Raw genomic sequence first — 14881 nt, forward strand, 5'->3', positions numbered from 1 at the left:
ATATATAGAAATGTATTTATGTACATACATGGAGGCAAAAATCACACAGATTTTCTTCTTGCTGACAGCCTTCCCACACAGGTGAAGAAGCAGATAATGTTAACTCTATTTGCATATACTTGTACATATATCTATATTATCCCCACTGTTTGTGGACAACCTGTACAGTTACTAGAGAATATATAAATATTTTAAATCTTGTAATTTATTATACAGATTAATAGTTGGGAGCGATATTTTATCTTCAGTTTGTATATAACTTGTATAAAGTTTTCCTTATGGTTTGTAAGACACCTAGTAGACTGAGTTATTAAACTTGTTTCCAGCTCACTACCATGGCCCACAGCAACCAATGCACCTGCTGTAAAACATAAAGGTCATTCAGGAAAAACACGGCATTTTCAAATCCAAACACGATTCACTGATTTGGACTGGGCTGCTATAAAGTGCACAAGAGAGGATACATTTGTAGTGAACTATTAAATAACGATTTTGGTAACTCTGCATCGTTTGCTGCATTTGTCAATATACCGCGTAGGTAGCTCCTAATCCATGAGCCTGTCCCCAGAGAGCAGACAGACCCAGCGCCCCAGAACTCGGCTCAGGAGGAGCTGTGGGTGCGGAGCTGCCAGGCGGAATGGCCCAGGTCTCTTGAACAGATGGGTAGAGGGGTTGAACTTGAAAAAAGAAAAAAAAAAGAGTTTATTCTGATCCTCTAGTCTGCACAACCCAGTTGTCCAGCTGCTGCCAGTCAACTCCTGCTGGAACGCTAGGGCTTGAAGCTGAACTACAGCACGTCTTTCAGAGAAAACGCAAAAGGTGACAGAACTTGTAATTTAACATAGCAAGTGCTGGAGGTATAAAAATCTTCAGCCTAGAGGAAAATGGAACCAATTGGAAAGAAATAGCAGTCTGTAACCACACGAGCTTTTAGTTTTCAAGACAAGTTTTGACTGTCAACCAAGCTGGGGGGGACCAGAACAGTGCATTTGGACTTGTAGTTAAGAAGGGCTGAAGGGAAGGAGAAAGTGCCCTGGGTAAACAAGAACCACGATTTTTGTCTCCATAGTATGCAAGACTTCAAAACAAAATCTGAAGGAAAACCAGACAGAAATAAGTGGGGAGAAATGCCACTTGATTTTATAAAGGGTAAATATAGACATGCCATGTTCCCCTGGTATCTTTAGAAAACTGAGCTTCCAAAGAGAAATGCAATAGACGTCACCTCTCTGGACCCAAGTAAAGCCTTCCATGACATGCCAATGGGCAATTGTTAATGCCGCTGGAGAAGACAGGACACCTATAGGCACTGAAAGGCAAAGATAGATTAGACTAAAGAGGAGGTGACAACAATTTAGGAGCTTTGAAAGGGAAGTACCAGGGTAGAGGGAGCACTGGTCTGTTAAATATTTTCATTAATTGTTTTTTTTGCAAAATTCTGGAGTTATGTGATGAAATCTGCTAATGAAACTGAGCTGGAAGATAGTATTAAAGTGAGGAGGGTTTGAATACAGAAATAATGCAGTGACCTTGAAGGCTGAGGTAAGAGAAGTCCAGAATTCAGAGAACACTCGTGCATCGACGGTTCTGCAGTGGGTGATCATGCACCCGAAATGGGGTGAGAGAGGCACCCGTGGGTGGCAATCACAGCGAGGTGTCACAGACTGCTTTCCACAGTTGTCAGATGGATGGTGGGCAGCTGAACTAGCCCACTGCTCCTCTGAGCGTGCCACAGCAGACATGCTGGCTAAGTCAACTACAAGCCATATGTCACACAACCAGCACAACAGTACCTGAGAACAGGTACAACCAGGACATTGCTCAATTGCCTTTCTAATGCAGCCTTCCAAAAAACCCATAGATTGTATCAGAACAGATTTTCCCAGCAGAATGAGGAAGATATTAGTGCTACTGTGCAATGCACACAGGACGTGTCACTCTAACTAGTCCAAACCTCAGGACCGAGGCCTCTGGTTCAAGAAAGATGAAGTCAAAGAGCAATTAACAAGGAAAATTGCTATGAGAATCTTTGTGGTATAGAAAGCCTGTATCTAAGGACTGGCAAAAAGAGATACAGATACACCAGAGATTTAACCTAACAGAGAGCAAAGGCTATACAAGATAAAAAATAAGATTGTCCTATGAGAAAAAAAAAGCTAAACCAGCCAAACTTAAACATAAGCTAGATATTGGAAGATGGTCCTAATTTTTACAATGGTGAGATTCTGGAACATCATTTCCAGATAGAACAAGAGGAGCAAAAAACCTAATCTACTTGTAAGATGAGGCTTAATGTTTTTATGAAAATAATAATACCACATCATACCCGTGGAATCTGGACTTCCCGACTCAGGCTGTTCTTTCCAGTCCTGTGCTCACGTGCACCTCTGCAGACTCAGGCAAACATCCCTAGCAAAAGCAAGTCAGTCTGGTGGAACACCACATAGTGCACTTCAAAACCGTATTGGATTTGCTGGCAGGCTTCAGGTTAAGAAAAAAATAATTCTTTTCTAAATCGCACTCCTCAAAACAATTTATTTCAATACTAATGAGCCTTCTGACACAGCACAGTGCCCCAGAGCATAAATCCCCCTTCCAAAACCATTCACCATTTCTCAAACGGATGATACCTAGACAGCCCTAGCCAGGGGCCAGAGCCTTGCACTCCCATGTCACACGTCCCTACCAGCTACTTGCCATCCTTTTAAATCACCCAACTCCTTATTTTTTAATGTTGACAACAGCAGCATTGCATTTCTGATGCTTTATGTGATTTCCCCCTCCAGGTACTGGATATTTCTGCATTCAACTCTCTGTTACCCAAATGACTAACATTTCTCTGTGCAGTTTACCCTCAAGCCCGGTTTACACTTTTATGGCGCAGAAGAGATTGCCTGTGTGAAATATAGACAAAAAATTCAAAGTTATTCAGTTTTTCCAGGTCTTGGGCCCAATGGAGAGAGCATTGTAAGATGCGAAGCCATTTTTTTTCAATTTCAAACTAAGTTTATATTAAGGAAAAAGTATCTTTAAACAGTTCTTTACTGGAAAGAAACGTCACTCTTCGTTCTCTATTCCTCATCCCTGTGCTGAGTGTGGCCAGGTTGCTTTTCTCACTCTTCTTTATGCATTTGCTCCCTTCTGCTTCCTAGGAAAAGGCCAGAAAGTTTACCTGATCCAGAAATGGCAAAAAACAAGCGCAGGAACTCTCATTAGTGCTTATGTGATTTTATTTAGTATAGGAAATAATTCGCCAGAAATTATCTTGGAGCTGCGTTCAAACATTGGTTCCCACAAATACAACTGAAGAAAACTCTTGTTGACTGACACATATTCACATCTATTTAAAATTATTCATTTGGGGTTTTTTTAAGCAATTTAAGCTGAAGTTCTTTTGTGAGACATGACTACATAAAACCAGAAACACTCCTGCCCGCTTGCCTACATTATCACTCTTTCCATTAGCAGAAATAGCGTATTACAGTCAGTCCTACAAGCACTCGGGAATCACCTGCATTCTCTTACCAAAATGAATGATCAAAGTTTCAGGATAGTGGAGCTAATTCACCAGCTTCCTGCTGCTATTCCACCCACACCTTTTCCAGACGTATGTTGGATTTTTTAATCTTTTAGTCTCTTGTACTCATGAACTGAGTCAAAACAGGAAACAATTTAAAAAACAAAACAAAACAAAACAAACCCCAAAATTAATGCCCTATATTTAGAGAACAAGGAGATAAAATTCAGAATAGGCAAAGTTTCTAAAGTCGCTCTGCCTTATGGCTAAGTTGAGATTAAAAAGAGCCTTAAACTTCATTCTTCTCACTCACATCGCCCAAACAAATGCAGCTAGTTGAGTTTAAAAACTGCTCCAGATGAATCATTTCTGTCAATATAACACTTCACAGTTGTGAAGCCACCATTACCATATAAAGATGATTTAAGAATTGGTTTTGACACCATAAAACAAAAATAATAGAGGAAATACAACCTGTATAACACATTTCCTTTAGAAATGTAGTCAGGATGAAAATGAGCATAAACCTTGCACATTTCTCTGCTGCACTGGACCTTTAGTGTCACCTACATGAACAGGAAAAGTTCAAACTTATTTCCCATACATTCAATATGACATTACCACTGCAACTCGCTGCGCTCCTCCGCTTTCCCAGGCTGGATGGTGGCTGCTGCTGTGACCCTGTGCGTGCCTTTGTCAGCAACACGGCAACGCACGCGGAGAGAAACAGCACAAAATCAGATTTTTTCCAATGTTCAACAGAGCAGAAAACATTTTAAGACCAGAGAGGTGTGTTCAGACTCAGCCCACAGGGAGCATATCCACAAACGTGCTTTTGAGAACACTTGGCTTCACATAACCCAGGGGACTGTTTTACGAGTTACTTCCACTTTATTTTTTAACAAACAGAATTTGACACTCCTTTGAGAGCGGTAAGTGAAAAGAAGTGGGAACTCCATCCAGGAACGTTTTCTAATTTTCTTGGATCAAATTTTTAAAAAATAATTCAAATTTTTCATTTTTCTTTTCTAAAAGGCATGAAAAATACCACTTAACACACGTAGGTATCCAACCTTTATGTTAATAGCATTTAAAAAAAACCACCACCAAACATAAAGTACACGTTCACGCAACTAGCCTGCTTGTTGTAAAGCATGCATGGTTGCAGGCAATCCTTTAAGCAAAGTTATAGATGGAATTGAAGATAAAGTGTAAGGAGACGAGCATCTAAAGCACAGATGTTTTCATGCTGTGTGCTGGTGTCCTTTCATTCATTCCATGGCGGACACAAACCATCATCAAACGCCTTTTCATTCCCTTATGTGACATCACTAGAAGAACCTACAACGGCTGACAAATTTAAATGTTGTCCCGGTTCTCTTTAAACCTTGGGATCTGCTCGGCAATGCCTTGGGAGGGAGACCACTGCCACAGACAGGGATATTTATTCAAAACAGACATCAAATGTTTGTCTTTACAGGATGAAATAAGTAGAAACCCAAAGAATTTGCAAGTACATCTCACCATTGCTAAGACTGTCAATTATACAATTAAGTACAATATTTCTGAATTTCTGAACTTCACACTGCAAAGGTATTTGCAAAACAACCGCAATCAACCAACTGAACAAAAAAAACCCAACCCCAACACACCCCCAAAACTCGGTAAACAAATTAAAAATACTGTTAACATAAGGTTTCAATCAACGCAGACATTTTTTTAACTTTGTAAATATGAAAGCATCAACAGTACCCTTAGTTATATAGGTATACTTAAGACTTAATTAAAAAAAAAAATTATTTGGGTCTTCCGACACAAGCAAGATGTAGAAATTTGACCCAGGTCCTGCCTACAGAAGTTGACTTTGCAGTAAGTTCTCTATCACAAAGAGTTTTGATCCACGGTCAGTAAACAATTCAAGGGATCCCACTGATTTTTTGTGGGTAATATGTCATTGTCCATATGACATGTCAACTTTGCCTCAAATATAAACAGAAAAAAAGTCTCATACATTCTCTACAGTGACATTTATCATTTGTGCTTTTTGCTAGAGCAAAGGGCAAAAGCTGCTGTTTTCCCTTATTAAATTCAACCGTCTCTGCATTTTCAGAAAAGCACTTTACCAATAACTTCAAGAATAACTTTGGACCCATAATTATTAAGCTTGAACCCTTCCTCTGTTTCACAACAGACTGGGCAACACGTAACAGAAGTATGCAACCTGACTTATTTATAGAAACGAGCATGATGGAAAGAGTTGCCTAATTTCCTCATCACCTGCAATTAACAGATAATAGCTGATTTCACAATGTCTTATTTTCCACACCAGAGTGCACTGGTGAGGCTGACACACCTCCCTACACAAAAGCCTGTCACGTGGTGTCCTCGTAAACCCACGTGTTACCTTCTCAGCCCAAACAGAATGAAGCTGGTTCCTAGAACCATCAATAAATCTGTTTAAAACAGGTATGTCACACAGAAGTTTGGCTTTGCAGAGTCAAAGAATATTTATCAGACACGCAGATCTCCTCCCAGATGAAGCTGTATGTTGTAATATAAACGTGCCTAAGCCTACCTCTTACCAAACAATTTAACAATGACAAAGGGGGGTCCTTAAAAGTTCCTCATGTGTTTATTGTAAGTTTCTGAAACAAAATAATGCTGGCAGAGTCATTTTCACCTTCATTGATGCTGAAACAGTAAATTTTCAACCAACCTCATACCATAGCACACTATCGCAATCAGCTGCTTCTTCACCGGTGTGATTTAAAATGAGTTATTTTTCAGAGAAACCAAAACGAAGAATTCTTAGAAAGACGCACATTACAGCTAAGCAGACTTTTAATCAATTGACACTTACTGGCCATTTGTATACCCCAGGATTTATATGTATATCTCAGAATTCATTTGCATTTCTCGGACAAAGTATTTATTTGAAAGGTAGTCTAAAAGATTTGCCCATGGTCACAGGGATATCAATGGCAGTCAAGGACAGAGAGTAAATCTAGAGAGCCCTTACCGTGCCAATTAAAATTATGTGGCTTATATGTAAAATTTAAAAATCTGGAATGTTGCACTGCCAAAGCTCTTTCATAAATTTGGCAGGGAAAAAGGTTTACAAAATAAATGGTGACACTGAGACTTTAGGATGGCTCAGATTATTCAAGAACAGTAGGAAACTGCAAACCTTCGAAAAAAACACAAGATTTCTTCATCTGAAAGCACCACTGCTAGAAATGTGGCATTTTGAAAAAACAAGTGTTCAGCACCAACACTGATTAGAAATGCAAAGATAAGCACTCCAAACACCAGACACTATTGTTTTATTATCATCCAGTTCTGCTACCAGCTGCACTAAAAAGAGAACATTCTCATTTTCTATTTATTATATTTCTCTTTAAAAGAAGTATGCTTATAAAACATAAATTGGGGGCCAAAACAGATCTGAGGGCCTGCTTGTATTGCTACTTTTTTAAAAAAGCAAAACAAAATACCTAAATATTGTCTGTTCAATTAAATCTGTATCACAAAATCAAAACAGATAAAGGATGCGTAGCTTTTTTTATTTCTTTATACCTACATAAGGGATTTCAAACCAGTTCTTTCAGGTTATCTAAATGGGATATTTTCCTTCTGTACATATTTATTATATAAAGTGACAGAGGCAAACACCATTTCCCTACCAAAAATAGTCTGCTTCTCACAGACATGGCAAAGCCAATTCACAGCCACTTCCACGCAAAGGTAGCCACAGGCAAACACAATAGTTTGAATTCAACTGGTGAGCAGTGTACATGTAAACAGGACCTTCTGAACCAAAACTAGCTTTAAAACAAACCAAGCAACCAACTCCAAAACCCAAACAAAAACAAACCAACACCCACCAAAACTCTCATTACATCACATGGTTTCTTGTCATGCTCAAAGCTGTATTTCTGATAAATTTCTCTTGCTGCATGAATTTAAAGGAAAAAAAGAAAGAAAAAGACAAAATGCAGTATTCTGCATGTCTGATTTCTAATGACACGAATTCACTATAGCTGAATTCATTGTAAGCAATGGTAACTGTTAGTAGGAGAAATATTAACATTCCCTTAATATTTCATTATGCTGCTCATTTGGAAAGTATTAGTGCCAAAATGGTGTTTGGGAACTATGTCTGTGTTAACTTCATATAAAAACCCACCACTTTTACAACCATATTTCAATTTAATTATTGTACACAGGTTAACAAAAATGTACCACAAGTGAAACTAAACACTGGATTTAACAAAAAATAATATTCAGAATGGTACAACACGTGTTCATTTTCTCCAGGAAATAATATTACAAGTGTTCATCTTAGGACAATTCAGTCACACTAGAGACAGAATTTCTGTTAAAATGCAACTGTGGTCTACTAAAGCCACTTATTTTAGCACTACAGAATATTTGAAGTCAGAGTCCTACAGCCAAGGCTTAAAAATCATTTAAGATTCAACCCCCAAATGTCTTACAGTCAAAAAGACAGTATTTAAAAAAAACCACAACAAAATAACCCCAAAACAATTAATTAAAAGGTTGTCGTATATAGTTTTATCTTCTTCATAGCACTCTCTATTCATACAATTGCTCGTATCATTGGTAATAGGGTCTGTACCTGGCTTGATCAGGGTGGTGTGGTCCAGGAAGCGGGGCCTGAGCAGGAGGCCCTTGCATCCTTGGAGGTGGAGGAGGCCCCCTTGGAGCTGGCCATATCCCTGGACTCATTCCCCCAGGCTGTGTGAAAGGGGGACTAAGAGTTCCTTGATCTTCACTGAACTGTGGCAAAGAGTTAGGATTATAGTGATGGGGAGGGGGTGCGTTTACATTTACGGGTGGGCCTCCATGCTGAGGAGGGGGAGGTCCTGGAGGAGGATGATTCATATATGGTGGCATCTGGGCAATTATATGTCCAGGTGGCGGGGTTATTGGAGGAGGAGCAGAGGTCATTGGTGGTGGAGGAGCTTGGCTATATACCATGTGAGGAGTACCTGCTGCCTGGGGAGGATGCTGCAGTGGATGGCTTATTGGTGGAGGTGGTGGTGGGGGTGGCGCATAATGTTGCTGTGGAGGCATAATATGATGAGGGTGCGATACCACTGGTTGACCCTGGTATTCAGGATGATGATGAGCAGGTGCAGGGGCTGGTGGAGGTGGTTCTCGAGCACCTGAATTTGAATCATCCTGAATAGGGACAGTTATTAAGTTGCTGTGTTTTCTCGTCGAAATGCGGAAGGTGTCCTGACTGACTGGGCGAGGTGGCGGTGGAGCCATTGACATCTCTGCAGGAGGCGCACGAATGTCTTCGTGTGGTGGGTTATAATGCTCATGTGGCACATGCTGTAAAGGAGGTGGTGGCATCATGATGTGCTGCTTTGGCGGAATGTGGCTCATATGATGTTTCTCAGGTGGCATTATGAAACGCTCAGGAATTTCGGCAGGCGGTGGGGCAATAGGAGGATGTACAGGTTCAATTGGAGGACGAGTAACAGGCTTTCCAGCTCTCATGTGACGGTGGTTGATGTGAGCTTGTAAGTCCCTCTGCGACAGGTAAGTTCTCTTGCACCCTTGAACAATGCTACACATGAAGAGAGACCCTCGGACACACTGCTCGATTCGCTGCACAGGTTCATTACAGCTAAATCAGAAGAGAGTATTGGTTTATTGTCATCACAGAGACCTCGATCTGCTTTTTTGGGTTTTGTTTTGTTGTTGTTTGTTTTTTTTTTTCTCCTAGAAGACAACCAGTCTACCGTAATTACCCATATTAGAACTGACGATTTTTTCCCCACTGTAGCAATGAAAGAAACATTTCATTGATTTTGAAGTTTATCCAGTTTTTAAGTCTCCAAACACAACTATGAAAGAACATGAAAATTTCATGGGATGGAAATTTATAAATAGCATCACCCTCACTAATTCCTTCTGTGCATGAAGACTTATCAAGAGTCACTCTCACTAAGTAAATTAAACTGTCACTTATTCCATTTCAAATTAGACCAATAACAGGTTATCTACACAAATACTTAAACAGCAAAGTAAACACTGATCACTTACAATCCCAAAATATGGTATACAAAACTATAATCAAGTGGTGTAGTAAAGAATACTCTACTGCCTCTGCTAAATGGATATAAATAAGAACCATGTTAATACAGTATCTGAAACAAGATGTTTAAGTTATTTTCCTACATTTCCTTTAACAACAAATCTTGAGATAACTTACCCTGGACACATTTTGTCTCCTTTTTTCTCATGTAGTATAGCACAGTCATAGCAGAAAACATGCTTGCAAGGTATCTAGAGACCAAAAAATGTCTCTGTTAAGACATCGTATATAAATATCTATGTCATTTTGCAGAATATAGTTCCTCCTTCCAGCACACAATTTTTAATAATAAAAGCAACTAAGTTACCTATGAGGTAAACAGGCACAGCAGTAATTAGCAGTTTACAACACCTTTGCATAAAAACTTTCTAAAACAGTTTCTGCTGAGTTTGGGTTTTTATGGGGTACGTATGTTTGATTTTTTCAAGAGTTCGCAAAAACATATACACAAAAGTTTAAGCGTTGCAATAATACCAACACTGAACATTTACAGAAGCTGCATATGCAATCTAATTACACTTGTCTTGCTGGCAAGGAAGGAGTTTTAAAAGCATTAACTGTCATTAAGTCAGATCCCGAAGCCTGTTACATCACACTTAGAAATCTAAATTAATCTCAGGGATTTTGTTACACTAATTTTAAAGGGATATAAAAGCGAAAAGTATTTTCTAACTTCATTGCAAGTCTTTAATTGAGATAAAGAGCTTATTTTTAAAGCCAAGTCATGTAAGGTCAAAACCCACTGAACTTGTAGGGTTTTTTGTTGCTGTTTTGATTTTTTATTTAACATTTTCAAGTTTACTCTATTAAATCAGGGAGTAAAGTGAAATCAGCCAGACAGATGGAACAAAAACACTTCAGCAGTGAAGGCCCCCGGTTCCATCCTGATATTCTTTTGCTGTTTGTCCAGAGGCCTGCTGAAACCAGTAACCTCTAGCACCCCCACAGAGACACAGTAAAACCTGATTTTACCTAAAGGGAAACCATGGCTGCATCTTCCACTGATAATTTCACTCACCATGCGTCCATACATTTTGATGGGCAATCCACACTTGTCACAGAAATGGACCGGTGTATCATCCTTTTCCCCCAGCAAGTTTATCTGATGGGATAGAGAAGGGGGTGGGAGAATAAAACCAAACATCACTAAAGCTTCTCATTTCAATCATCATCAACACACACATTATTTCTGAATTAGTTAAGAAGGATGCAAAAAACCCACAAACGTGAGAAAGCAGAGAACGCATTTTCCATCAGTCAAAAGTAACAGAAGCACTTTTATCTAAGAAGATATCTACCAGGGCTACTCCTAGCTTGGTACAATTCACAGACAAAAGATTCACGACTTCCCATCCATGACTTTACCTTATAGTCCCAAAAGATGGGTCCAGGGAATCTCCTTTGATTGCCAAACATTTCACCTCCTTTGCATTCGTATCGTTCCTCTTCGTTATAATCAAATTCTTCTGTGAAAAGAAGAAAGAGAAGAAAGACACGAGCCAACCACAACGCTTTCCTAATTAACATGGACTGCTATTAAGAGCATGTGTCATTCTACACTGAAATCATCAAGAAATGCCACAGCACTTCTAATCTGCTGGGCCCACTCTACAGAAAGGTGCAGTCAGAATAGTAAAACAGTCTGTTTTGGGAACGTACAACATTTAATCATTATAGTGCAGCAGTACCTGGAAATTTGAAACTTCTTTTACACTTGGACAGAACCTTGGACTCTAAGTCTCCAAGACTGAATAAAGTCTTGAACAATGCTGCAGAATAATATGCTTCCCTGCTACAGGGCTAGTATTTATATTAATTTACCTTCATCACCAGCTTGTGTCTTTGAAGGCATCCTGTTCATATTTCTTGGAGTTCGAGGTGCAGGTTTGGTTTTATTGGTTTGTTTTGAGATGAGCTTTATAGGGATTCTTCTACGAACATCAAGACCACCCAATGATCCTGAACTATTTGTTCCTTGCAAATCATTGTCTATGAAAGAAAAAAAAAATTATGCAATTTTTCAGTTATCTGATAGTTTCTAAAGAGTTTCTAAAACTCTTCTAATATCAACAGAAGAGTTTTAAGAAAAAACAATTTTTAAAGCTTGTTTGAGACATACAACATATCAAAGTTCAATCACTAAATACCTTCACATACAATTTCTTACAGAAGTCAAGTCACAAAACATTGCGAACAACCATGATTTTAGGGAATTTAGTTCTAAAAAATAAAGCTATTTAAAAATGTTAGCTAGTCATTTCTCCACACCAGGAAAAAAATACTAATTGCATAGCTCCACTCACAGCGTGAATAGTACTGAAGAGTCAATTCTCTGTACAACCTTGACAACACAGAATTTCTTATGAGAAAAAGTAATTTTTACAATTTATGTAAATTGTTTATTAAAGTTGGAAGGAAACTAGCTTCCATATTAACACAGCATCTTGACGTATCACTTGGAAGTTTAGCATAAAGTATCACAAAAATATTGGGAGTTAGCAGTATGCAGTAGTATCCTTGCTAAACTGAAAATTTCTGTTCCCCACTACATACAAAATTCTCTTTAACCAGATTTATACCTGAGCACCAAGCAAGAAAGAACCTGACACATGCATCAGCAGATACAGGCTCCAAGAGACAATCTAGAGGGGGTGTTGCAACAATCAGCACCAATGAAGGGGCTACAATTCCTTCAGTTTCCAGTGAGTCTACCTTAAATTACTGCATAGCATCTCATTCATAGAAAAATAAAGTTATATCCTTCACGTATGTACCCAGCTCACTTTCATTTTAATTGAAAATGCCATTTTGACAGGCATTTCAAAGCATGACACGCTCAGCCTCAAAGGGGTGTGCCACAAGCCACCAAAACTACAAAATGTGACAAAGTTTCAAATGGGAACTGTGCCCTGACAGTCGCTTTGCCTCAAAATCAAGAGCCCTCAATTTCTTCTGATAGATCAAATGTATTTATTCCTCTTTGCACTGTGGTTGACACGTTTCACTCTAAAAGGCAATATGTAAAAAAGCAAAAACAATGAAGCCTGTTTTTAATTTTGTTCACTTGTTGCTTTTGTTTAGACTGTCCTGTTGGCTAAACAGATGACCCAGCAAACATACAACTACCAGACCAGCTTTCCCCAGAGACTGCTGGACTAGAACATCAGAGATAATAATGCTAAGCTGTCTATTTTCTACTTTTCAGGAAATTATGTTTTCTACAAGAATATACAAAACTGCAACAACATAGACCAGAAAAAGTCTCTGCAGTACCTCAATACATCTGCAAATAGGGATAAATAAAACGAATTTAAAAACCCCAAACGAACAAAACCAAAACAAAAACCCTTGTGTATTATTCAGTCCACTGAACTGCCAGTAGGAAACAACTAAGTTCTGATGCTTTTTTTCCATATACCTTTGCAAGCTAGGAATATTCACATGAGTTAGCTGCTCAACTAATCCAAACTAGCAAGTTTATTAGTCATTCATGTTTCCAAAAGGATAATAAATTCCAGCCTGTGTAAGCAGAACTAGCAGGATTAACTCCAAAAAAAACTAATACAAAAACCAACAAAATTGTTAAGACTACTTAGAGAAGCTCTAATTAGAGGTGATGCATCCTCCTGAACTGTCAACTTCATCATCTTTTCTTAAGTTTTATTTTTGCACTTAAGTAGTTGGGGTTTTTTTAATTCATAAATACAGCTCAAATACTACATCTTACATGTACAAATTTATAGTGTGGTCTTTGCCAAGGGGAAGAAAAAAACAAACCCAAACGCCAAAAACCTAGCAAAATCCCCACATCCACTCATCTATTCACTGGACTACGCCAGCACGCCAACCAGCAAAGTATCAAAGCTACATAACCAAATTTAAGCACACGAGAAAATTTCCCCTCCAAAACACAACTACCCAACCAGAAAACACGTAATCGGCACCGATCTCGGGAAACGCAGCGGGCAAACGAGCGCCTCGCCGCCACCTCCGACACGCTACCGGCCGCATACACCTGCTGCAGGCCCAAGGGCTCCGAACACAGAGACTCCGGGTCTCTCGCCCCGGGGACGGGGGAGGGGGCTGCGGCGGCGGAGCGTCCCCTCAGGCGGGCGGCTGAGCCCCGCTGGTGGCGGTGGGACGGCCCAGCGCCGCCGCGCCGGGGTCCGCCAGCCCAACGCTGAGGGGAGAGACCAGGCCCCGCCGCGCGGGCCGCGGGGAACCGCGACGAAGGCGGGCCCCGCCGGCCTTACCGGGCACCGGGCCGCATCCCGCCGCCACCCCGGCGCCGCCCCGCACCCGGCGGCGCCGAGCGCGGCCTCTCCCCGCCCGGTAGCGCGGAGCGGGCCCAGGCGGGGACGGGTATCAATGGGTCCCCCGGCCTCTCCCCTCCTCACCATTGTGGTCCATGATTCGGCGCGGGGCACTGTGGGAACGGAAGGGCGCGGCCGGAAGCGGAAGCGGCCGGGAGACGCGGCGGTGGCGGCGGGAGGGGGGTGTGAAAAAGTGCGCAGTGAGGAAGCGTTTGCCGTACTGGGCTCGCCGCGCCGCTGGGGGATGGGGAGGGCATGGCGGAGGCCGTGGGGCAGCTTGGCGGAACGGCCCCGCCGCGGCGGGACCCTCGCTCCCGACAGGCTCTGCGGGGAGGAAGGCGCGGTGCCTGCCGGGATTGCGGCTGGCGGACAGCTGGGAGGGTGTAGTGCCGTGTGCACCGCGCCTGCGCCGCTGGCAGAGCCCGCGGAGATGGCGGCGTCGGCCCGGCGTGCGTCCCCCGCGGGGCCCGCCGCGGGCTCTGGGGGCTCCTGCCCCGCCGACAGCCGCTTCCAGCCGCTCCGGGCGCAACCCACAGGCCGCAGCGGGGGAGAGCGGTTGGAAAAAGGAGGCGTGACCGACCCCGCGGCCCCTTGGAGAAGGGTGACATTAAAAGAGAGAGGGGTCTTTCTGCTGAGGCGCCGCCGCAGCCCCCCCCGCGGGCGGCTTGTGTGGTGCGGGCTTCTGAGGAACTGGGCGAGTCTTACCCCACGCTGGGCGCTCTCGGCTGCTCGCGGTTAGGCTGCGTTTTTACCATGGAAAAGTCGGATTCCTGTCAGTCGGGGCCGTAGAAGTGCCAGTGACTGGATGGGACAGGGGACCTCCAGTGCACCCTAAGGCTTCACAGCATTAGAGCTCACTGCCTCGAGAAACTACTGTGTGTAATTTCCACAAACTTCGCATTTTGTAAATCCTGTGTAATT

The 14881-nt window shown here is 41.7% G+C and overlaps 1 protein-coding gene across 5 annotated transcripts; it reads right to left on the reverse strand.

Moving 5' to 3' along the window:
• Positions 1-3208: 3208 nt before the first annotated feature.
• CBLL1 (Cbl proto-oncogene like 1) lies at positions 3209-14188 on the reverse strand. 5 transcript variants are annotated; one of them, XM_063323418.1, is made up of 6 exons: positions 14045-14188; positions 11469-11636; positions 11013-11110; positions 10666-10749; positions 9765-9838; positions 3209-9176 (listed from the first exon to the last, which is right to left on the reverse strand). In XM_063323418.1, exons 1-6 carry the CDS (start codon positions 14055-14057, stop codon positions 8135-8137), a joined length of 1479 nt encoding a protein of 492 aa, XP_063179488.1. In that variant the 5' UTR covers positions 14058-14188; the 3' UTR covers positions 3209-8134. The 5 variants fall into 5 exon arrangements, with proteins under 5 accessions (XP_063179488.1, XP_063179487.1, XP_063179489.1 ...); XM_063323417.1 differs by having other exon boundaries at positions 11013-11113; XM_063323419.1 differs by lacking the exon at positions 14045-14188 and adding an exon at positions 13901-14040 and having other exon boundaries at positions 11013-11113.
• Positions 14189-14881: the final 693 nt, after the last annotated feature.

Source organism: Chroicocephalus ridibundus, chromosome 1, assembly GCF_963924245.1.
Source record: "Chroicocephalus ridibundus chromosome 1, bChrRid1.1, whole genome shotgun sequence".
NCBI classification, from domain to species: Eukaryota; Metazoa; Chordata; class Aves; order Charadriiformes; family Laridae; genus Chroicocephalus; species Chroicocephalus ridibundus.